Below are 24,572 nucleotides of genomic sequence, written 5' to 3'. Positions count from 1 at the left end.
AAAATGATTTATTAGAATGGCAGAGGGCCACTGGAACAAGGACCTGAGTCAGGTGACAAAATCCACAACATTTTGAAAAAAATTGATTAGCAAGCAGAGAATGGTCAGCATCACATCTCCAGAGGCAGGCAGATCTCGGGGAGGGGAGGACTGGTGGGCCCCATACCTGCAGAGTGATCCTGTTCTTCACCAGCAGGCCAATCTTGATGTCCATGATGTTGAGGTCCTGCTCCAGCTGCTGATTGGATCGGATCTTCCTAACTACCTCTTCCTGGAGCCTCAGCAGCTCTGCCTCAGCCAAGAAGTCTTGCTGGCTTTGATTCAAGAGATGGGCAAATCTGCGTACCACACTGAGAGGAGGGTGGGGTGCATGCACTGGGAGGAAGGGAGGAGGCATCAGGATTAGCCATGCCTCATCAGAGGCCTCCTCGCCAGCCCCTGCCCGAGTCAGCCCACCCCAGTCCCCGTTCTGCTTGGGATCAGCAGGTCCCCAACCCCAGTCCTCTTCTAACTGGTTCTGCTTGCACTTGGAGGGCAGTGGGTAGCCTCCTAGCCAGGCCTGTCCCTGAGCTTCCTGTCTTATAACTGGAGATGACATAATAGCTGCTCTTCCCATGCCTCTGATTCACCCCAGCCTGGGTCTATCCCAGGGACCTCTGACACCAAAGCCAGAGCCACAGCTCCCTCTGATTATCCTCCCAGACCTCCCTAGTCTACCCCAATCTATCACTCACTTCTGCTGGGCCAACCTGCTCCTCCTCCTCCTCCTACCTGCCAGCCACCACTCAGCCCTGCTTGCTCCCACAGTGCTCCTCTGTCAGGAATGTCTGTACACACCGGGAAGGACAGGTAGACGGGATGGACAGTGGGCTTTATAATTTAGGGGAGGTCAGAGCTAGCTGGTGATTCTCCTTGAATCACCTTTGGAATTGGCATTTGAGCAAAAAAGAAAGAAGCCTCTGAGCTAATTTATTGGAAATAACAACAAAACAACTAATACATAGAATGTTTACTATGAGACAGAACCTGTTCTAAGTACTTTACGTACTTAAGACCACCTGTGAGGTCAGTACACTATAACTATCCTCTCTTACCGATAATAACTCTGAGACTCAGAGAAGGTAAGCAACTTGCCCTATGTTACACAGTTAGTAATAAATGAAGGAGTCAGATTTGGAAGATGAATAAAACTAGTCCCTGTCCCTAAAGGCAGTCTAGTAGGGGAACTAGACAAATAAACCACAATTCACTGCAGTGTAGTTAGCACTTTGAGAGGAGCAAGCATGGGGATCTTTGGGAAAACAAAAGTGGGTTGCCCAACCCCACCTGGGGAGTGAAGAGACACTGCAAGGAGGAGGTGAGACACCCCAGATGTCGGTGAAAAGGAGGCAGAGAGGGTGAATGTGGGGAGTGCTGGAAGTCCACTGTATCTGGAACACAGTGCAGAAGGTGTAGGTGGTGAGGGGCAGGTCAGTGAAGTTAGAGGTGTAGGGAAAGGCTGGATCACAGAAAGCCCCAAAGCTGTGATTAGGAGGTTGGACTTTATCCTCAAGGCAACAGGGCATCATGATAAGTCTTAAGGAGGTGAGTGACATGATCACATGTACAGGTTTAATGGATTAATCTGGCTACAGTAGGGGAACAAATCTTTTTTTATTTTTATTTTTAGACAAGAGTCTCGCTCTGTTGTCCAGGTTGGAATTCAGTGGCATGATCTCAGCGACTTGCAACCTCTGCTTCCTGGGCTCAAGAGATTCTCCTGCCTCAGCCTCCCAAGTAGCTGGGATTACAGGTACCTGTCACCATGTCTGGCTAATTTTTGTATCTTTAGTAGAGACAGGGTTTCACCATGTTGGCCACGCTGGTCTTAAACTCCTGACCTCAGGTGATTCTCCTGCCTCAGCCTCCCAAAGGGCTGGGATTACGGGTGTGAGCCACCAGGCCCGGCCTGGGGACAAATCTTTGAGGAGTGAAGAAGGGTAGAGGCCAAGACAATTCATGGCATCTTGGATTCGATGAAATACAGCATATTAACTCCTCAAAACAACCCTACAAGATAGGTATTAGCATTATGTCCAGTTTATAAAGGAGAAAAGTGGGCAAGAAGGAAGTTAATTGGCTGGGTGTGGTGGTTCACGACTGTAATCCCAGAACTTTGGGCAGCCAAGGTGAGTGGATCACTTGAGCCCAGGAGTTTGAGACCAGTCTGGGCAAAATGGGGAGACCCCCATCTCTACAAAAAATCAAAGTTAGCCAGTTGTGGTGGTGTATGCCTCCAGTCCCAGCTACTCAGGAGGCTGAGATGGGAGGATCACTTGAGCCTGGAAGGTTGAGGCTGCAGTGAGCCGTGATCATGCCACTGCACTCCAGCCAGGGTGACAGAGCGAGACTCTGTCCCAAGTAAATAAATAAATAAATAAATAATCAATTAAAAAAAAAAGGAAGTTAAGTAACTTGCCAAGGGCCACAAGCTAGTAAATGGTAGAGCTCTGAGTAAAGTTTGGGGGCCAGTGAAGTGAGGAGACAGCACTAGGGAAGAACAAGTTCTTCCAGAAAAACCATAAACTGAAGAGAAGAAAAAGAAGATAAAGAATGGCCAGGACAATGGTGTTAGTGTAACCACAGAGACAAAATGGAATGGGCTAGGCTGGGGATAGGGAAGGAGAGAAAGAAGCTTGTTGACAGGAAGCAGATGGCCTGAGTGTGCATGGCCAGAGAAGGGACAGGCAAAGCCCCTGTGGGCAGGACAGGGGCGAAGAAGGACTGAGGAGGTGAAGGAGAGGATTCCTGAACAGGACATTTCACCAGAAGCCCAAGAGTGCAGCCTCAAGGCCAGGAAGGAAAGGGGCCTACTGCTTCAGGAACCCAGGGGCTAGAGGTGAATGTAGAAATGGACTACTTGTCAATTTCACAAAAAGGAAGGGGATGCCATTTGCTGGGCTTCTGAACTTGAAGAACAAGAGCCAGAAAGGACCTCTTTAAAGCTTTAAATGAGCACCCAACTAATGGGGAATATGGAGCAGGAAGATGGCACTCCCTTGGGTGCTTCTCACATTCTCCACACCACGGAATGGATGTACTCTGTGTGCCTCACCAGACCTTGTTTGTGCTGGGCCACAGAGGTCTGGAGAGGAGAAGGTTGAACCCTAAGAAAAGAAGCAAGATCCTTTTCTTTCTGCTTTGGTGGTAGCAATAGGCAGATAATCTAAGCCTGGTCCAAAAAGAGCCTGGTTAGAAGAACTTTCACTGTGACAAGGCTATCTGTGATTGGGATGAGCAGGGGGGCTTTTGTTACAACTCCTGTTCCATGCTCCTGCACAGACAACTTGTGACTACCTTCCCCTTACCTGCTGTGCAGTCGCAGAAGGATGTCTAGACCTGCCTGGCTCTGTGGGGTCCTCTCCCTCCCAACAGCTGGGGAGGGTGGATCAGGCAGCTCACCTAATATCCTGTAGTCATCCTGGGCTTTCCTGGCTCGGAAAAATGCCTGGATCTTCACAATGGAGTTAACCTGCCACAAACACAGATGGGAAAAGGGTTGCTGGCTGTCCTTGCTCTAGTCTCATGGGCAAAGGTTGGGTATGTGGGCAGGGGGAACAAGGTGACACTCACATTCTTCTGGAAGTAGTGCAGACGCCTCAGGTATTGCCTCCGAGCTGCCCACATCCGGGCCCAGGCCTGGATCTGGGAGAAGAAACACACTGCCTCAGCTCCAGCTTGGGGCCCACCCTCACTCAGTCTCAGGTCAATTCAGCTAAATCTAGAGGTCACAAGAAGGTGACAAGACTACAAGATTGTTCTCAGACGGTCCTTTGAGAGAAAGGAGCCTGCCAAAACCACCGTAGCTACCTTGATTATGGCATCCAGGTTTGCTTTAAAATACTGCAACCACTCCAGGTAAATCTTCCGCTGCCTATAACCCCGCCAATGAGCCTGCACATCAGGAGAGAAAGGGAAGTAACTCAAGCAGGTCTCCTTTGGCCAGAAAGGCTTTTAAGAAAATCTTTGTCCTGGGCCCTCCAGGGAATGGAAGGGGGCAGTTAAATAGAGGGGGAAGGGGAAAGTGGCCCTGTTCTCAAAGAACTTCCAACTTCATGGGGAAGACCAAATGGCTTCACATAGCCAACAATGCCCTCTGCCATACTCCCTGGTCCCAGAACAAACACCCACATACCCACACCCACACACCTCTAACCAACACCTCTTCACAGAAACTCAACTATAAGATACAGTCCTAAAAGATAATAAAGCATACACCTACTCACCAACTTCACCAAAGTATGTACCATATCAGCCTAAAATATACTCATACACCCATATGCAGACCACCCACACCCTATCACACACTCCACCCTCCCTCATGTGCACAGAAAGTGGGCAGAGAGCAGTCTGGAAATGCATGCAGTTGTGTGGATGAATAGTGTGTACAGGCACAGAACCGTGTTCTCACCATCTCTGCCCGCGGCCACCTGGGCAGCAGGTCACTAATGCTCTCATAACTCACATTCTCTTTAAAACACAATCCAGCTCCTGACCCTAGTTCTCAGCAAATCTTCCCACCAAGGTCCCCAGTAACTCAGCTGTCAGGCTGATGGCCTCTCCCCTAGCTGATCTGCTGCAAAGGGCCCAACCGACGTCTGCACAAATCATGCCTCCTTTGGTCTCTAAAATCTCAAGGCCCTCTTCCATTCCGGTCTCCTTCCTAGGAGACTTTTCCCTTTCCCTCCAAGCTTGTGTGGGATTAATTTTCCTAAAGTACCTCTTAGACTATAGACTATCCCAGCCTGTTTCCAGAAGTTCTCAACCATCTGACCCCACACTCCCTATTTGACTTGCCACTGGTCCCCACCTTCTTAAGGATCCTAGATGCATCAGACTTTCCACTTTCTTGTAAACATGCCTTATGGTTTTCTGTCCCTGAACCTTTTATACTCACCTTTGTTCCCACTGAAATACTTCCTGTCTTTTTTTTTTTTTTGAGACAGGGTCTTTCTCTGTCACCCAGGTTGGAGTGCAGTGGTGCTGTCATGGCTCACTGCAGTGTCAACCTCCTGGGCTCAAGTGATCCTCCTGCCTCAGCCTCCTAAGTAGCTGGAATCACAGGTGTGTGTCACCATGCCTGATTACTTTTTTATGTTTTGTAGAGATGGGGTCTTACTATATTGCTCAGGCCAGTCTTGAACTCCTCGGCTCAAGCAATCCTCCCACCTCGGCCTCCCAAAGTTCTGAGGTTACAGGCGTGAGCCACCATGCTTGGCCCTTCCTGTCTTTTAGGCCCCATGTCCAGCATCTCCCAGTGCACAGGCCCTGGGAGATACTCTATCACTGACATTGTCTCAGTTTGGTAAGACTTGGGAGCAACTCCTTTCATTCAGTTGCCCCTAGCCCTTCCTAAAGCCAGTTCTGCCAGCTTTCCCTCAAGGCTTACACGGCCCCTCTGTTGGGATAGGATGTAAAAGAGGATAGCTTGGTCCATGATGCCAGCTGTCCATGTTGGAGCCTAGAGGTCAGGAAGGCCCATTTCCAAGCCTGCCCTCAGGACTCTTTCCTTTCCTCCTCCAGGTACTGACTGGAAAGTTGCTGTGGGAAAAGGCAGAGTGGTCTGCTCTCTGCTCTTACTCACTACCCAACCTCCACCAGGCTCCTTAAGGCCTCTGAATTGGTCAGAATTCAGGACCCTGGATGGGGTTCTGGCCAGGGTCAGAGCTTTCAGGAGATAAAGTCTCAATACACCCAGGAAGCCTCATTTTGGATTTTCCTTTCCCCGGGCAAGAGGCTCAAGGCTCTGGGCTACCCCTCTCTTTCTCTGTCTCCCAGGACCCAGGCCAGAGCCCACACAGCTTTGGTACTAGTGACAAATGTTCCCTCTGACTCCATCTTCTCTCCCACTGTTGGTGTGGTTTTTCATCGCCTTAGTGTGAAATTCCAGACTGGGCTCAGGAGGGAGAAATCCCTATGATTCAGACCACTAAATACAGATCACTAAAGTTCTGTATTGAGTTCTGGGACCAATGCCCTGAAAACAAAATCTCATAATGGCTCCCATCAATGGAGCACTTACCATGCTAAGTGCTACATGTAATTTTCCTACTGAATCCTCCTAATCAACATATGAGGTGAGTACCATCATTATGAATGAGGAAACAGAGTGCTGGAGAGGGCATAAGTAAGGTGCCCAATGTCATATGACCCAGAAGTGGTAGGACCAGGAGGCAAACTCTACCTTCTGACCCCAAAGCCTGAGCTCTCAATTACCCCCCAACACCCTCAGTCATAATCAAGGGCCATTTGCCAGTCCCGATCTGCACATCTGTCTCCCTTGGTGTCCTCTGGTGTTGTCTTCATGTCCCTCCTATCACAATGTCTAACATCAAGTGTACTCCAATTTCTGCGAGGGGAGAGAAGTGATTACTCACCCATGGGCCTTGCACCCATCTCCCACCCTTGCTTAGTGCCAAGTGGCATGCTCTTGGCATTCAAAGAAGTTTGTGAAAGCATCTTTACGTTGCCAGCACCTCCACGAGGCCCTCCAGATCACATCTGCCTGGGAAGGTATCTGCTCAATTGCCATCATTCCTGGCTTGCACAGTGTCTCTGGCTATCTTCCCTACCAGCCTCATGTCTCAATTACTTATGGGTCAGTCTCAGAGGCCACACTGGACCATCCACAGGTTGGAAGAATAAAAATGGTAAGGGCTGGTAGGAGAGGAAAGGTAGAAGGCTATTCTCTTCCTAAAGGATATTCCACCCCTTTTCTGTTTAACCACCACCACTTCTTCGAGCCCTCCTAGTGTCCAAGCCTTGATGTCTTACTAAATACACAGACACACAGACACATACACACAGACACACACACACACACACACACACACACACACACACAGACACACACACATTTTTAGAGACAGGGTCTCGCTCTGTTGCCCATGCTGGAGTGCAGTGGTGTCATTATAGCTCATTTCAGCCAGTACACTGCCCTCTAGCCTGGGTGACAGAGTGAGACCCTGTCATGCAATCCTCCCACTTCAGCCTTCTGAGTGGCTGGAATCACAGGCATGAGCCACTGCACCCAGCTAAATCTTATTTCACTCTTCCCTTGGGGAAGCTAAGAAGCAGCTCTCACTCTCTGGATAGTGACGATAATGATATAAATAGCATGGTAACTTCTACCATGTTCTTACCTACCTCCCAGGCACAATTTATAAACACTTGAGATATTACCTAACTTAATCCTCATAACAACTCTATAAGGTAGGTGCTATCGTTATCCCCATTTTCAGATGAAAAGACTGAGGGACCAGTGAGGAAACTGAGGGAGAGAGGGTAAGTAACTTGCCAGGGTCACACAGCTAAGAGGTGGTAGAGCTGGGATTCAAACATACATGGTCTGGCTCCAGAACCTATGCTTTTAACCACTACTATTCAGAGGCCGAAAGATCATTCCCATGTCAGTAAAAAGGAAGCAGCGTGGATACCCTGGAGCCCAGATAAGCCCAGGCCCTGAAGACTGAGAAAGCCAGAGCCTGCCACCTGGATCTTGATGACTGCTGGGAGCCAGGTCCTCAGAAAGTGGGAATGCTCAGCAAACTTCTGCCGAACTAGGAAGCCACGGAGGCGGGCCTGGAGCTGGATGACAAAGCCGACGTTGGCTTTCCAGAGCTGTTGGCGGTCATAGGCAGCAGTGACCTTGGTGACAGCTGACTGTGGAGGCAGGAGAGAGACACTGTGGTCTTTTGGGGAGTGGGAGCCTCTTCTTCAGGACATTCCTATCCAAGATCCCCTACCCTTGCAGGGGCTCTGCCAACCTGGATCTCCTCCCGGGTCAGGTGAGAGGTGTTGAGGGGGCAGCCAGGAGGTTGCTCCCAGATCCCCTGGAAGGTCTGCAGATGGAAGTAGTAGGCAGTGCCATCCTTCATGTCATGTTGAACCCAGAAAGCTGTGTCTGCTAAGCAGAAACCAAGCAAGCAGAGAAGGTTCAGAGCAGGCAAGGGGTGGCTGGGGCAGGCAGCGAAAAGGAGGGTCAGGTTGGGGCCATTACCTGGACGCTGTTTCTTTGCCATGGCACTTTCCAGGGCTCGCTGGTAGCCGTTGGCACAGTCGGGAACTACCCCTCGAAGGGCCACTGCGGGGTTCCTCAACACCCGCTCAGTCTGGGCTGCCTTGCCCTCCTTGATGGCTTGATTGATGGCAGCCACACCAAGAGCCACTGACAGGGGCATCAGGAGAGAGCAGTCAATCCTTCCCCTGAGTCCCTCCCATGGGCCTTGGCCGGTCCACTAGGGACAGATTCCACGAAAGAGGACACAAAATCACCCTTCTGAAGGAGTAGACGGGAACATCCCAGGATGGACAGAGACACATACATGAAAAGCAGCAGCATGCAACTGTGCTTGGAGGGAAAGGCAGCAGCAGTCAAGGAAGCACTCCTGAGGGAGGCAGCGTGGGGCTAGGCTGAGTTGGGGCTTGATAAAAGGAAAATCAGCTTGAACAGAAGCATAAAGGCCCAGAGCAGTGGCTCCTGCCTGTAATCCCAACACTTTGGGAGGCTGAGGCAGGCAGATCACTTGAGCCCAGGAGTTTGAGACTAGCCTGGCCAACATGGCGAAACCCCATCTGTATAAAAAAATACAAAAATTGGCCAGGCACTGTGGCTCACACCTGTAATCCCAGCTCTTTGGGAGGCTTAGGCGGGCAGATCACCTGAGGTCAGGAGTTTGAGAGCAGCCTGGCCAATATGGTGAATTATATGTATTATATGTGCCTACTAATAATACAAAAATTAGCCAGCTGTGGTGGTGGGCGCCTATAATCCCAACTACTCGGGAGGCTGAGGCCCAAGAATTGCTTGAACCTGGGAGGTAGAGGTTGCAGTGAGCCAAGATTATACCACTGCACTCCAGCCTTGGTGACAGAGCAACACTCTGTCTCAAAAAAAAAAAAAAAAGAAAAAAAAAAAAATTAGCCAGGTATGGTAGCGCATGCCTGTGCTCCCAGCTACTCAGGAGTCTGAGGTGGGAGGATTGCTTCAGAGGTTGCAGTGAATGGAGATCACAGTACACTGCCCTCTAGCCTGGGTGACAGAGTAAGACCCTGTCTTAAAAAAGAAGCACTTTATGCAGGATATGGGCAGAGGACCCTGGGACAGTTTCTTAGAAGAGAGCCTAAGAGGTGGGAATGGCTGCTGTAGCATCTGCCTTCCAGTCACTAGCAGACAGACAGATGGACAGAGAGACCCCAGCCACTGAGAACTAACACCACCAGCACCACACATCAGCACACCCCTGCCTATTTGCACTGAGTCTGCCTGTTTTCCTCAAACTCCTGCCAATTCCTCTTCTCTCATTCCAAGTCTAAACATTTTCTAGCCAGAGCTGATTGACTGCTGGAACCCAAACTCAAGCTACCAGCAGAAATGGGATTTCTGACTACCGCATGATCTCACATGCCCACATTACAGGGAAAGTGTCCACAGGAAGGCATAGAGGGAGGCAGCAGGTGAACTATGGATTCTCACCTCCTGAGAATTTCCTGCCCCGCTGACTGCCAGGAAATCCATCCTGCAGTCTGAACAGCAGCCCTCCTGCTCTGACTCTGGCCTGCCTCCCCACAGAGGTTGAAGGGAGAGGGTGGTGACCAGGGAGGCTGCCTGATTATCTGGGCTGCTGCTGAGCCCACATCACCATCCCTCCCCTCCCAGGGTCCCCCAACCAGTCCATTTACTTCTCTGAGCTGTATTAGTGTCCTGGTTGGCTCTGACCACTCCCTGGCGGATCTCCTCAAGCCACAGCACAGCTCCAGGATCCCCTGTCACCTGGCAGATTGAGGGAGAAAAAAAAGATGAGACCCCAAGCTAGTCTCTCTAGGTTCCCAGGCCAAGATGCCCAAGGGAACCAAACTGCAGGCAGGCATTGGGAGCCACAGGGACAGTGATCTCCACTCAGCTCTCTGCCCTGTGTGTGGGCATGTGTGGCATGTGGTTCCCTGGGATGCGGCCAGGCTCAGAAGGCTGTCTTATCCTATTGGGCTTTCAGGTCTACTCGGCTTGGCCACAGCACCTCCAGAACCACAGAGGCTCTGCACAGCTCCTCAAACCCTCAGCATCCACCACCTTCTCAACAGCTCAATTCCCTGCTCTTATGCCTCAGCCATGTCCAGGGATAGCCTACGCTGGAGGCTCCAACTACCTGCCCCCACGCCCCACTCCCCTATGCCTCATTGCACACCTTCTCAGGCCAATCCTGACCCTGACCCTTACCTTCTCTTTCCTTTTCTTGCTCCACACTCCTCTACCCGACAAGGTAGTGGGAAGATTACATTAGCCCACAGGTCAAGTAAGCCTATGCCTGCCACACTGTCAGACTGATAAAGGCTTGAACCCTTCCTTGCCTCACACAACCCCAGATTCTACTCCTTCCCAACCCTCCTCATTAATAATAGACTTTGTAAACTAACATTTTATTGAGTACTGACTATGTGCCAGGCAGTATTCTAAAGCACTTTCTTATGCATTAATACTTGTAAAGCACATAAAATGATGCTTGGCACAGAGTAAGGATTCAATAAATGTTAGCCAGTACTACTGTCATATTATCTCACTTACACCCGATAACTATGAGATACGCTCTTTACTGCCACAAGCTTCTAGGTGATGAAACAGAGGCACAGAGAGGTTAAGTAACACGTGCAGGGTCAGGCCGCCAGGATGTAGGCTCCAGTAGTCTGGCCCAGGAGTCTGAGCTCTCAACCACTCTCTACTGCAATATACTAAGGGTGTTTCAGGTTCAGAACCCTGCCCCATTTGTCAATTCATTTGATTTTCACCCTCATTCTGGGAGCTGGGTAGGACCAGGGTAGGCAGTACTTTACAGATGAGTAAATAGAGCTCAGAGATATCAAGGGATTTGCTCAAGGTCACATGGTCACTAAGGGTCAGAGTGGGAAATCCAGCCTGGTTCTCTGGCTCCCAGGCCTGTGCTTTTCCCATGGACTGCCCACTGCCCTGGCAACAGGGCCATCCTTCTTTACCAGATTGGAACACCCCCCTCACCCCCACCCAGAAGCCATTGTGTCCATCAGAATAGAGCTCTGCCAGACTGGGTACAGTGCAACCCACAGAGAATGTTCTTCCTGCTCTGATGACCAACCCAGCCAGCCCTAACTTCACCTGGGCCTTCTGCCTTTTGGCTGCCACAAGGAGGAGATGGTACCGAGGGGCGACAGGGAGGCTGACATCATCTAGGCCAGCTGCAGGAAGCAGTAGGGCAGACAGAGTCTTCTCAGGGCTGCCTTTGTCCAGAGCCTCATTGATGAGGCTGACTGCAAGGACCCCTAAGAAAGAGAGATCTAGGTGGGAAGGGGGCCCCTAGACTTAATGGCTAAGGGACAGGACTGCCTAAGTTGGGCCATCTCCACCCAGCTCCAGACTATACTTACGGTCAGTCTCTTCCTGGGTCTGTGCATTGACCTGGCTCACGGTGGCCTGCAGGTCATTCCAGCTCAGGAACTCCTCACCCATCCCACGCTCCTGTCGCAATTTCAGCAGGGCATCGAAGTAACTGGCAGTGGGGTGAAGGGCAGAGAGGTGAGTAGCATGTGAATCATCAGCCAGAAGTCAGGGGAAACAGTTGAGCGATTTTCCTCACTTGACCTCCAGGACACCACACTCTTTTAGTTCTCTTCTTGCCTCACAGGCTATTCTTTCTGAGACACCTCTGCTGGTTCCTCCCTGACATCTAAACATGGAAGCATCCCAATCTTCAGTCTTCAGACCTCTTCTCTCTCCATACTTACATTGTAGATGATCTCACCCAATCTCATGACTTTAACACCATATGCTCCCGAAAGCACACCTCCAGCCCATTCATTTATCCCAGCCAGCTCCTTGTGATTTCCAAGTGAATGTCTAACAAGCACCTCAAACCCAACAGCTCACATCTGAACTGGTTCCCCTGCTTAACCTGCATGTCCCACTGTCTCTCCCATCTTGCCCCAAATCTTGGAGTCATACCGAATTCTGTTCTCTCTTCTACCCCATATCTATTATATGACCAAATCCTGTCAGTTTGCTTTCAAAATGTATCCAAAATCTGACTCCTTTTTCCCATCTCCACTACTGCCCAAGGCCAAGCCCCCATCATCTCTTGCCTGGATTACTCCAATAGCTGTCTAACAGGTCTCCCTGCTTTCCCCTTGTACTCCTGCAGTCAATTCTCAGCACAGCAGCCAGAAAGATCCTATTAAGTAGATCAGATCGCTGGGCACGGTGGCTCACGCCTGTAATTCCAACACTTTGGGAGGCCAAGATGGGAGGATAGTTTGAGCCCAGGAGTTCAAGACCAGCCTGGGCAACGTACAGAGATCCTATCTCTACAAAAAATTAAAAAATTAGCCAGGCATGGTGGCATGTGCCTGTAGTCCTAGCTACTTGGGAGGCTGAGTTGGGAGGATCACTTGAGCCCAGGAGTTCAGGGATGCAGTGAGCCATGATTGCACCACTGCACTCCAGCCTGGGTGACAGAGCAAGGCCCTGAGCTGTGATTGCATCACTGCACTCCAGCCTGGGTGACAGAACCAGACCCTGAGCTGTGATTGCACCACTGCACTCCAGCCTGGGTGGCAGAGCAAGACCCTGTCTCTAAAAATAAAAAAAAAGAAGTAGGTCAGATCAACTCCCTCCTGGCTCAAAACCCTCCCGTGGCTTCCTTCCTCACTCAGAGTAAAAACCAGAGTCCTACATGGTCTGGCCTCGGCTACTTGGTCTTCATCTCCCACTCCTCTTTCTTCCTTACTTCACTCCACCACACTGGCTTCCTGATGTTCTTTGAACACACCATGCACATTGCTTTCTTAAGGCCTCTGCCCCAGGTAGCCTCATGGCAATCATTTATGCCCTTTAGGTCTCTTTCAAAATGACCTCCTCAGCAAAGAGATCTACATTATGTAAAACAGAAAAACTGTCCCTACTATGTCTCTACCCATTACCCACTTTGCCCTATTTTATTTTTCTCTATGCCTCTTCTTCTTTTCTTTTCTTTCTTTCTTTTTTTTTTTTTTTTTTTTGAGATGGAGTTTCGCTCTTGTTGCCCAGGCTGGAGTGCAATGGTGCGATCTCGGCTCAACACAACCTCCACCTCCCAGGTTCAAGTCATTCTCCTGCCTTAGCTCCCAGAGTAGCTAGGATTACAGGCATGTGCCACCACGCCCGGCTAATTTTGTATTTTTAGTAGAGATGGGGTTTCTCTACATTGGTCAGGCTGGTCTCAAACTCCTGACGTCAAGTGATCCTCCCGCCTTGGCCTCCCGAAGTGCTGGGATTACAGGCTTGAGCCACTGCACCCAGCCACCTCATCTTCTTTTCTCATCATCTGTCTCCCTTTACTAGCATGTAAGTTTGACAAGAGCAGAAAGTGTTTTGTTCACTGCTGTTTCCCAGCACCTAGAGTAATATCTGGCACATGGGTCAGTACTCAAACGTCTGCTAGGAAAGAATGAATCAATGAAGAAAAGAGGAATGACTGTGACCCCATCCACTCCCAGGAAGAAACACAGGCCAAGGAACTGTGAACAGACCCAGAGGGTGGGCCTGGGCCCAAGAATGGGACATCGTACACAAGGCAAGTCTCCAACAGAAGAGTGCTGAGTCTTGGCTGCATTCCCCCATCCCTCACTCCCAATGTGTGGCTAAGCCTTTCTCACCGCTGGGCATTTTCTCCTTCCACCTCAGCCAGGCCTGTGGCAGGGTTCACCAGGCTGCTCCAGAAGCCACTGGCATCCCGGGCCTCCAGGGCCTGGTTAATCAGGACCACAGCTGAGAGCATCTCCACAGCCACGAAGAGCTCCTCCTGGCCAAGCTCCTACAATGGGTGGGAGGGCCAATTCCCAAGTGGGCAGGTGAAGGGTCTAAAGGCCTATTCACCATCCTGCCCCCAAGGTTCTTGAATATCCCAGAGTCTCTATCCCAAAACCCCAGTGGCCTGATTCACTCACTAATAATCATCATACAAAACACCTGAGAATACTTACTATGTGCTCAATTATAAGTACTTCACACACATTATCATTTAATTTTCATAATAAGCCGACAATAGAACCATAGTACCATTAACATCCCCATTTCATGGATGAGCCCACGACCAATAATGTAAGTCAAAACTAGCTGTCTGATTTCAAAGCCCACACTTAACAAGTAAGCTCTACCAGCTCCCATTGGTCCCTACTGCATATCAAGAACTGTATTAGCCGGGTGCAGTGGCTCACACCTGTAATCCTAGCACTTTGGAGGCCAAGGTGGACAGATCGCTTGAGCTCAGGAGTTTGAGACCAGCTTGGCCAACATGGCAAAATCCTGTCTCTACTAAAAATACAAAAATTAGCTGAGCATGGTGGTGCGTACCTGTCATCCCAGCTACTCGGGAGACTGAGGCAGGAGGATCGCTTAAACCCAGGTGGAGGTTGCAATGAGCCGAGATCATGCCACTGCACTCTAGCCTGGGTGACAGAGCCAGACCCTGTCTTAAAATAAAAAAAAAAATTGAACTGCACTAGGCCCTGGGTATACAGAGATGAAGATGGAGTAGTCGCCTCCACACTGCACTGCACCGCACACCCGAGAAGCTCCGGCCCCATTTCCCTGCCCTGTCCTTCTTCTGCTTTTCAAACATCTGCTTATGCCGTGCCCTTTGTCTAGAGCACCCTTCCTATTTTCTTCTCTGTTTTTTTGAGATAGAGTCTCGCTCTGTGGCCCAGGCTGGAGTGCAGCTGGCACAATCTTGGCTCTCCCGGGTTCAAGTGATCTCTGAGCCTCAGCCTCTGGAATAGCTGGGATTTCAGGCATGTGCCACCACCACACCTGGCTAATTTTTGTATTTTCAGTAGAGATGGGGTTTCGCCATGTTGGCCAGGCTGGTCTCAAACTCCTGGCCTCAAGTGATCTGCCTGCCTGGACCTCCCAAAGTGCTGGGATTATAGGCATGAACCCCCACACCCAGCCCCCTTCCTATTTTCTCCTAACAGAATGTTGTGAATATCAACAACAATAATATTAATAGCTAAAGTTTACTTTCTTCTCTAAGGTTCTTACTTTCTTCTCTTAGGTTCTTCTCTAAGCAAATATGTTCCCTTATTTAATCCTATAGCCTGAGGTAAATATATTATTGTTCCCATTTTATATTCAAAGAAATTGAGCAGCAGAGAAAGTAATTAACTTGCTCAATGTCACATAGCTAAGAAGTAGCAGAGCCAGATTTGAACTCACGCAGCCTGGCTCAAAAGTCCACAACTTTAGTCACAATGCTTTACTTCTTAGTACTTATTTTATGCTTCCTTGTACATAGTCATTCCTATGTTGAGACTGTGCCTTTCCTGAGGGCTGTGCCTGTATCCAAGTCATGCTGGGAGTAGATGCTCTATAAACACCTGCTGTGGGTGTAGTTCTCTATTGATTCTCTTCCAGGAAGACTTCCCGGCTCTGCTTCCTCCATTTCCTTGGTCTGAAGACTTCTTCCACTTATGTCATCTGCTCTTCTCTCCCTGTGTGTCTCTATTTGGACCCTCAGGTGTATTCTAACTCCTCCAACAGACTGAAAGTCCCTAAGTGAGGGCCCTGTCGCTTCACTGTCAGAGAAGAAGTATGGATTGGGATGAGGTGGGACAGTGAAGTGCTTCAAAGCATGGGCTTCTGCATCCACTCCCAGCACTGGCACTCACAGCTGTGTTGGGCAAGTGACTTAACCTCTGCATCTCAGTTTCCCCATCTCTAAAATAGAATGCCTCCCTCATAGGGTCCTTTTAAGGATTAAATGAGTATGTAAAGCAGTGTTTGCTCAAGGTATTGGCTATTAAAATACGCTCAGTAAGGCAGGGATGGTAGCTCTTTCCCCATCCTAATCTCGTGCCAGCATCTCATATTGCACTCACAAGAGGGTGGCCTGGGCTGCCTGTCCTGATCCCTCCAGCTGCATGGGGACTGCAGAGCTAGACCCACATTTCTGGGGCTTACCCCCTGCTGCTGCTGCTGGAGCACTGCCAGCTCCAGCTGGTACATAGACGATGCAACAGGGTACACTGGAGGCAGCTGGGCCTCAGGGCACATCAGCTCCTTCACAGTGTCAGCCGCCACTCCCCTCCGGATGGCTTTGTTGATCCGCTGCACAGCGTGGAGCACTGCAAGGGAGGAGAGCAACAGGTTGTACTGGTCGGGCATTCAGTGGCATCTCCACTCTCCTCACCAACTAGGCTCCGCCGGGGGATCTTGGTGGGGAAATGGCTTTGCAACTGCTCTCAAAAATCTGCTAGGTTTAAAATGCATTTCTAAGTGTTCAGGAAGAAAAGGGGCTGGGTTGCTTTAAGAAGAGGCTCTGTAAGAAGCAATTTGTCAGGCCTAGAAATTGAGTAGCTCAGCATGTAACACAGAGTGGCTGTCATGGCAGAGGGTGAGTTCCTAAGGTGGTGAGCACAAGATTGACAGGTGGCTATGGAACGTAACTAAGATGAGGTTAGTCAGGGGGCTCTAGGGACCAAGGCTTGATGACAGCACAGAGGAATAAGGAACCAGCTCCAAGGTGGAGCCGTTTGCTGCAAAGGGCAGTAGTAAGCTTAAAAGGGGCTGTGGTGCCTCAATGTAGTCTGAGTTTACAAACTCTGTGGCTTACAAAATGCTTAGCAGATACGGGCACTGACATCAAGGAGAGCACAAGATGGGAAGAACTAAGGATACCAAAGTACCTACAGTGCACTGCTGTCAATGTCATGTTAGAAGTCCACCTCCCGCCACCCCCACACAATGCTATGGCAGAGCAGGGGAGGAGGGATTCTGCCTGGGAGAGAGCAGAAGACTTCACAGAGGAGGAAGCCTTGGAGACAGCTCTGGAGAATGTTTTCACCCGCTCATCAACAGGTGAGAATGTGGGAGAAATGTAACCCACAGGACCAGAAGCCCGGTGATGGGAAAGGCTGGAGGGCAATCTAGGGAGAATAGATTGTTTGCTCGGCTGAATTGGATGGAATGTGAACAGAAGAGCTGGGGACGAACTCTGGAAAGGTCTTATCTGCCAGGACAAGGAGATAGGACTAAATAATGGAAGAACCCATGAAGGTCTGAAGATGTTCAACAAGGGAGATAAGATCAGATCTGTGCTTCAGAGATTACTCTGGCAGCAGCAATCGGGAATGAACTGAGTGGATTAGGAAAGCAGCCAGTCAGGAGTGGCCTGGGGGCTACTGAAAGCTAGTGAATGTCGGAAAGCTCTGTTAGACAAAGGTAAATGGTTACTGAGCAACCTCTAAACCTGACAGCAAGTCCAGACTAAGGCAAGCAACTGTAACAGGTCTAGTGTCCACAGGCTACTGCATTTTGCCTCAGCACTGTTTCTCTTCATACTTGCAGTGCAGATAGATCTCTTGGAGGAAGACAATTACTAACTCACATTCTTGTAATAAATAATTATATTTATGGCCGGTCACAGTGACTCATGCCTGTAATCCCCAGCACTTTGGGAGGCCAAGGTAGGCAGATCACTTGAGGCCAGGAGTTTGAGACCCACCTGGCCAACACGAAGAACCCTACCTCTACTAAAAATACCAAAATTAGCCTGCGATGGTGGCAGGTGCCTGTCAACCCAGCTACTCAGGAGGCTGAGGCAAGAGAATCATTTGAACCCAGGAGGTGGAGGTTGCAGTGAGCCAAGATTGTGCCACTGCACTCCAGCCTGGGCAACAGAGTGAGCCTCTGTCTCAAACAAAAACAAAAACAAACAAAAAAGAATTACATTTGTATATAATGTTTTTAAGGGAAACTGAGAAGATTAGTTTTTTGCTCATATTCTGGAAAATTACTACATTTCCGAAGCCAAAGGAATTCAAGCAGGTTGAAACTGTCAAAATTACAGGCAAACTGCCTGGAAGAAAACTGCCTGCCCCAGGAGAACAGCCCAGTGCAGTATTGGCATGTCATTATCTCTAAGGCCTTAATGAACTTATCTGCAGTGTCCCCCCAGGCAGCAGGAATAAAGCAGATTATGTGAGGGGAGAAGTTCCTAGCCAGGCTGGAAACAGCAGCAGTGTGTACTGCCCAATACAGAAGCCAGCAAAGAGGTGGGATACTCTTCTAAGAGTCAGAGATACGCACAGAGCAGGCCTCAGACCTGCAGATGACTTACTGGCTTGTTCCTGATCACCCTTTGTGTTGGCTGCAGCCACACCAGCCTGGACTTCCTCCTTTTCCAGAAGCTCCACCAGGCCCAGCTCCTAAGAGAGGGAAGAGATACAGTAGAATGGAGTCCTTCCGGGGCCATGACCATGCTTTACGAGTTGCCAGCATGAGCTCCCAGGTCTACCCAGCCACCTACCCTCAATCCTACCTCTCTCCGTTAGGCTGGCTCACTCATCCCTATTAACCCTTTTTTTTTTTTAAGATGGAGTCTTGCTCTGTCTCCCAGGCTGGAGTGCAGTGGCACAATCTCGGCTCACGGCAACCTCTGCCTCCCGGGTTCAAGCGATTCTCTGCCGAAGCCTTCCAAGTAGCTGGGATTACAAGCGTGTGCCACCACACCAGCTAAGTTTTGTATTTTTAGTAGAGACAGGGTTTCACTATATTGGCCAGGCTGGTCTCAAACTCCTGACCTCAAGTGATCCACCCACATCAGCCTCCCAAAGTGCTGGGATTACAGGCGTGAGCCACGGTGCCCAGCCCTATTAACTCATCTTTAATCTTTCTTGCTCAGCAAGCATCTAAAATAACAACATAGACAACACGAATGTGTCAGGGGAAAAGTCAACTACTTTAAAAACAAGATTGCTAAGTGGAGGCACCAGTTCAACAATGGGGGAGCACATTACTGCCTATGGGACTGTCCTTGGGTTCCTCTTGGTCAGCCTGGGGGACTCTCAGGGACAGAAGCTGATCAATCTGGTCTACTAGGCCTTGGGGTGATTTAACCATTTAAACACGTAGTCAGCACTTACAGAATACAAAGGACCAACAGTGGTGATCTTTGAGTAAGAGGCCCTCTCCTATCCTATGGTCACATAGAGGGGGTGGCAGGTAATAGACAGAGGCTAACCTGTGCCTTCTGCTCTCTGTCTGAGTTCAGTTGCTCCAGGTACCAGTCAGCAAAGTCTCTCCTCACCCCTCGCAGGGCCAGGGCAGGGTCTTGAAGAGCCTTGAGCAAGGCTTCAGGGCTCTGTCTTTCCAGGGCATCATCAACAACTTCTAGAGCCCCATGGACTGAAAAAAAATGACTCCATAATGGACAGTGTGAGAAAGCCACCTCTCATAATCCCCTAGTCCAGCCCTAGGAATCTGCCCTCTTCTTGCCTGCCCAGAATTACCCCCACCCTTTCCCCCTTGGTTCCTGGGCCCATTTGGTTCAGCCCAAATTCTTCAGCTTGGTCTTCACAGCCTTCTCACTTTGCCGCCCCAGACCCCAAGGATATCCTCACCCAAACAGGCAAATGCCCACCCATCCTGAGCCTTCACACGGCTCCTACCCAGATCCCCCCATCCTCATGTATTCTCCACATTGCCCCTCTCGAAGGACCCCAGTCCAACTGCCCCCCCGGCATCAAGAGCTGCTCCTCTCTATGGTTCTCCAGTCAGACAGAAGCTTCCCGGACATGGACTACTTCTCTAGACACTGACGGCCAGAAAGCAGTGCACATACTCCTTGGACTCTGATCTTTCCCCGAGGCAAGAGTTGGCCCAAATGAGACCATAGGGCTTTCTGGCTTGAGAAAAGCTATCCCCAAACCTCCCAGTGCAGGGGCTTACCCTGAGGGCACCCCCAAACCACTCCTGCTCAATGTCTCTTACCGTTGACATGGTTGATATTGCCCTGGATTTCAGCCTGAGTTAGGTAGTGGTCATAGATGTCCTGGCTTTCTCTGTCATCCTGCAAAAACTCCATTGAAAGGGAACCTGGGAAACCCAATTTAATCTCCTTGTCCTGCTCTTCCCTGCCTGGCTACACTTATTTCTTCTTCTGGGGACCTTCCCAAGGCCAAAGGTCAGTCTGCTCAGAATTCAGGAATTGTGGGGTCTAAAACACTTGGCACTGACATAATTAAGCCAAACCAACCTTTGGAACCTCCAGTCCAATCTCATTCTGTTCTACATTCCAGCACCCCTCTCAGGCTTCCCTGAAGATCATCCCCCAAGAACCTCTTCTCCAGTCTTCTCTTCGGAATTCTCATCATTCTTCCAAGTTCCTTTCCTATTTCTCTAAAATCACTGATAAATTATGGTTTCTCTAAGAAGCAATTTTGGATACTAGAGACATGACAGATAGGAGTCCCGGTTTCATTTGAGACTTTCCAGCCACTCAACTTTTCGGTCCCTGCAACCCAAGACTACTCCTTACATGGTTCCTGGCATTGGCTGCCTTCTCCATCTTGGCCTGGGCCAGCATCTCCTGGTAGACGGCTGCCAGAGGCTCTTGGAGATTCTCCAGAAGAGCACTGGGATTCTGCAAGGCAGCCAGGGTGTCCTCCACCACCCCTCGCTCCACTGCTTCATTGATGGCAAGAACAGCTGCATGGACTGGGAGAGGGCATGGAAACAAGGTCAGGAGGCCAGAGTGAATCCCAGATTGGAGCGCAACCAGCAGCAGCCCACTCTAATGTCATCCTTTTTCCCACCCTCAAGGGCCAGACAAACCAGGTAGCCTGATGGCCCTATCTGTGGATGAGAGCTGGCCAGAACCCATCCAATGGCTGTGAGGCTTGGAGCCCTCCCATACGCATTGAGCCTACTCCTGGCAGGGCAGAGCCTAGTCCTTACCTGCAGCCTCATCCACCGAGAGCTCATTGGCCAGGATGCCCCCGATCTTGCTGAAGGCAGGCAGCTGGAGGCCATATTTGGCCAGTTCGGACGCCATGTTGCTGAGTTCCTCAGCTGCAATGATGCCACAGGTGCCCTTCATCAGGCCCAGAACCCCCAAGACCCTGCCCAGGCTGTGGTGGTCAGGGAACGAGCTGGGCTTACCTGTGAATTTCACTTTCCCGTATAGATCATGTATCTGAGGGGCCAATCCCAGCCGGAAGAGGAAGAGACTAGGAAAAAACGGAAGGCATTGGAAGGCACTGGGGCCTATTCATTTTGACACTCTGCCCACGATGGGTTTGAAGGAGATACTATGGGGACCTAGAGATGAAGACCACTCAGCACCTGCCCTCAAGTCATCCCCAACCCACATAAAGAAATATGACCATAAATCAGCCCAAGGAAAGTGCTGCAGAAGGTAAATTAGATGGTGTTGGGGGTCTGAGGGGATTAGGAAGGCTTCACAGAGAAGGCCACATTGCAGTAGCAGGTCATTCAATGGAGAGAGAGGACAGGAAGGCGCAGCAAGCAGATACCTGCTGAGCTAAGGCACAGGGGCACAAAGGAACATGGGAAGTGGTCAGAAAGAGATGGCATGGTAAACACAAGGAACCGGTCGGTCACTTGCTGTGATTTAGCCAACTGGTTGCTGATGGCTGGCTGTAAGTAGGACCAAAGAGCCTACACCATTCATACTAAGTGTCTTGCCTGTGTTGCTCTCAATAGGTCCTGTTCTGATTCCTTTATACCCAGTTACAAACTGAAGGCCCTACCCTGCTACTTTCCTATCTCTGGTACCCTGCCTGCCCTTCCCCTTCACCCACACAGGCCATACATAAATGTGCCCACAGACATGCACAAAAATCTAAACACAACTCTGTAAATCTGAAACCTCACTCTCCTGAGCAGTGGTCCCTGTGGTCTACCCTTCATCCTTCTTGCTGAGTTTGTTGCTGTTGATTGTTGGTCGCATTCACCTAGAGGAACCTGGATGATAAAATTTGAGGTCTCTCACCTGAGAGCATGGATGCAGTAGACTACCCGGGGCATGTTCTTTTTGTCATAGATGTCCGTGGTCTCTGGGAAGAAGGTCTAGAGGAGAAACCAGCCAGTTACTGCCATTGGGAACCTTTAAGCACCACCAAATACGCAGAGGGGGTGCCGAGGAATGGGTCTTCGTCTCCAACCTGAGGCGTGTGTTCCCTTGTTACCTGGGGTGTCTAGGTCAGTCTCCCCCAACCATTTCTAGTCAGCCTAGTATAAAAGAAATTCACTGAGGATGCATACTAAGCCAAGGCTCAGCCACAGACACATAGTCCTAGGGTGCCCTGGATTAACCAAACACCAGATAAGGCCATCAAGGCTACAGGATATAAGCCATATCCTCCAAAAACAATAACAGCAACAACAACAAAAAACCAGGCCCCCAGTTGTCTTCCAGATGTCTATAGTGAGCCTGCATGCCTCACCTTAGACCCTTGCCAGAGATGTGGTATGCTGGAGAGCTGGCCTACTCCCATGCAGGGCCCAATGAAGCATATATTGCCAAGGACCACAAAAGTGTCAGGCTGTTATCCCTGTCTCCAAGCCAGTGGTTTCTGATCAATGAGAGCCCTTCTAAGAACCGAGTGGCACCAGGTATGGCTTCTCAATGCCACCTGACAACTGTAATGAGGCCTAACCTCAATATATCTTGGTTATATTTAGATTCACAATAAAAGACCAAATTTAGAGACCTAGAGTGTTCCAGTCCCACTGAAGACACATGACCTCTATTGCTTCTGCCTCCCATCGAAGTGTCTTTCTTTACTGCTGTTTCCTGTCTTATAGTGCCTTTCTACAGGGAAGAAAAACAAAGCAGAAAGAAACCATACATTGTAGAATCCTATCATGCCTTCATTTGTATAGCTCTTCACAATTCACAAAGGGAGTTCACACAGACCATGTGATCCTCCTGACAACACTATAAGGTAGACAGGGCAGGGCTCACTATCCCCATTTTACAGATGAGTAACAAATTGAGGTTCAAAGAGTGAAATCATGTGTCCAGTTGGGGTTTTGGACCTAGGCTTCTAACTCAAAGTCTGCCACCTAGGGATGTGTATACCCTTGCTTCACACTGTGAAATTTGGTGGAGACAAGGCTGGCCAATACGAGCATGACATAGCAGCCTCCCACCCCCTGCATAATGGGAACCGTGCCACTCAGGCCAGGGAAACTTCACCTCCTTTCATCCACAGGGAAGAGGAGGCAGAGAAAAAAATAACCTGGTTCAAAGACACACAGCTGCAAGGAACTGTTCTCTTAGATTAAGTTAGTTTAGAAGACACATGGAAATAGGGCTAAAGGGTCCAGGGAGATAAAGCATGGGATTGTAGGAGGAGGCTGGTAAGGAGTAAAGATGAATACCAATCTTCAGGCCCAGTATTACCGAAGGCAGACCGATGTGGGCTATTGCAGATAGCCAAAAGTTGATGTTGTCTGTGTGACGGAAATGTAAGCCAGTTGCCTGAAAGGGAAGGAAAAAGAAAATCTATTTCCACAGTTCTCAGCACTCCCTATGGGTAAAGCCCAGACTACAGCTTAAAGATTCAGGAGAGATGGGCAGAGGGGAACCAGAGGACCACATCCTGCGGATTTTCCATCCCTACCAGGACAGAGAAACATAGATTAATAACACTCCCTTTTATCCAGATTTGGACAATAAGTTATATGGTCACTCTACCCTCACAGCTTTGAGGAGAAGGCATAGTTTGAGGGGACGAAGGTAGAAGGTGGGGTCCAATCCTCCCACCTGGTACCGCAGCTGCTCCACATCGTAGATCTTCTTCAAGGGAACCACGGAGGGTGCAAAACAGTGGCCCAGCTTGGCCAGCAGCACTCCATTCCGAAGGCTCTCCTCCAGCTCCACCGGGGAAGGAAGCTCCTCCTTCAGGCAGGCCTCCATCCAGCTATGAACATGAGAGCACCTTCTCATGCACTCTGGCAGACCACAGTGATTTATTCTAACAACAGGAACTTCCCTCTGTCCCTCCTTTTAAGTGGCCCCTGACCCTCCTCTGCTTCCTGTTCCTGCTCTACCTCCAACTCCCCTCTCTGCCCATTGCCTGGCTGTTCCCACCTTCTCCTAGGTTGCCCCAAATATCTGGACTGGCCAACCCTCAGCCCCGCCCACCCCAGCAAATCTTCCTTGACAGATCCTGAACCTGCCCATCTTCAGTGAGGCTTAACTGTTACATAGCTTCTCACTCAGTCTAGTTACATGTTTTTTTTTTTTTTTTTTTGAAATGGCGTCTTGCTCTTGTTGCCCAGGCTAGAGTGCAATGGTGCGATCTTGGCTCACTGCAACCTCCGCCTCCCGGGTTCAAGTGATTCTCCTGCCTTCAGCCTCCCGAGTAGTTGGGATTACAGGCACACCCCACCACGCCCAGCTAATTTTGTATTTTTAGTAGAGATAGGGTTTCTCCATGTTGGTCAGGCTGGTCTCAAACTCCCGACCTCAGGTGATCCGCCCGCCTTGGCCTCCCAAAGTGCTGGGATTACAGGCATGAGCCACCGCGCCCGGCCCTAGTTACATCTTTGACTGCTAAACAAAATAGAATGTGCTCACTTCTTTCATTCTGGGTTGTTCTCTGAGAACCTGGGTGCAGAAAGGTCATGTCTGCCTGAATGATCTACATGGCTCATAACCCAGCTTTGATGATGATGAGAGTAGTGGGGCTGGTGGAAGGGGAGCAGCACAAAGGGACAGAAAGAC

At 49.9% G+C, this 24,572-nt stretch overlaps 1 protein-coding gene across 3 annotated transcripts in view; it reads right to left on the bottom strand.

Annotated features, from left to right (window-relative positions):
* The window catches only part of IQGAP3 (IQ motif containing GTPase activating protein 3), a 45,013-nt gene that overhangs the window by 15,188 nt on the left and 5,253 nt on the right, over positions 1 to 24,572 (bottom strand). For 2 of the 3 annotated variants that reach the window (XR_008548853.2, XM_016929189.4), the window contains exons 3-23: positions 23,610 to 23,766; positions 23,247 to 23,324; positions 21,831 to 21,907; positions 20,978 to 21,045; positions 20,774 to 20,887; positions 20,355 to 20,533; positions 19,808 to 19,886; positions 19,059 to 19,222; positions 18,156 to 18,243; positions 15,998 to 16,161; positions 13,696 to 13,853; positions 11,434 to 11,555; positions 11,165 to 11,328; positions 9,721 to 9,811; positions 8,039 to 8,206; positions 7,806 to 7,945; positions 7,531 to 7,701; positions 3,850 to 3,933; positions 3,613 to 3,684; positions 3,442 to 3,511; positions 167 to 375 (exon numbers count right to left, since the gene is read on the bottom strand). Coding sequence is in view for 2 of the 3 variants with exons in the window: in XM_016929189.4 (XP_016784678.3) it covers positions 167 to 375; positions 3,442 to 3,511; positions 3,613 to 3,684; positions 3,850 to 3,933; positions 7,531 to 7,701; positions 7,806 to 7,945; positions 8,039 to 8,206; positions 9,721 to 9,811; positions 11,165 to 11,328; positions 11,434 to 11,555; positions 13,696 to 13,853; positions 15,998 to 16,161; positions 18,156 to 18,243; positions 19,059 to 19,222; positions 19,808 to 19,886; positions 20,355 to 20,533; positions 20,774 to 20,887; positions 20,978 to 21,045; positions 21,831 to 21,907; positions 23,247 to 23,324; positions 23,610 to 23,766 (2,617 nt within the window). In the remaining variant the exon portion in view is untranslated. The remainder of the gene's footprint in view (positions 1 to 166; positions 376 to 3,441; positions 3,512 to 3,612; positions 3,685 to 3,849; positions 3,934 to 7,530; positions 7,702 to 7,805; positions 7,946 to 8,038; positions 8,207 to 9,720; positions 9,812 to 11,164; positions 11,329 to 11,433; positions 11,556 to 13,695; positions 13,854 to 15,997; positions 16,162 to 18,155; positions 18,244 to 19,058; positions 19,223 to 19,807; positions 19,887 to 20,354; positions 20,534 to 20,773; positions 20,888 to 20,977; positions 21,046 to 21,830; positions 21,908 to 23,246; positions 23,325 to 23,609; positions 23,767 to 24,572) is intronic. The other variant, XM_054686983.2, reaches the window with a different exon arrangement.

The sequence above is a fragment of the Pan troglodytes genome, chromosome 1, assembly GCF_028858775.2.
Source record: "Pan troglodytes isolate AG18354 chromosome 1, NHGRI_mPanTro3-v2.0_pri, whole genome shotgun sequence".
NCBI classification, from domain to species: domain Eukaryota; kingdom Metazoa; phylum Chordata; class Mammalia; order Primates; family Hominidae; genus Pan; species Pan troglodytes.
This window is presented reverse-complemented; position numbering and strand designations above follow the sequence as displayed.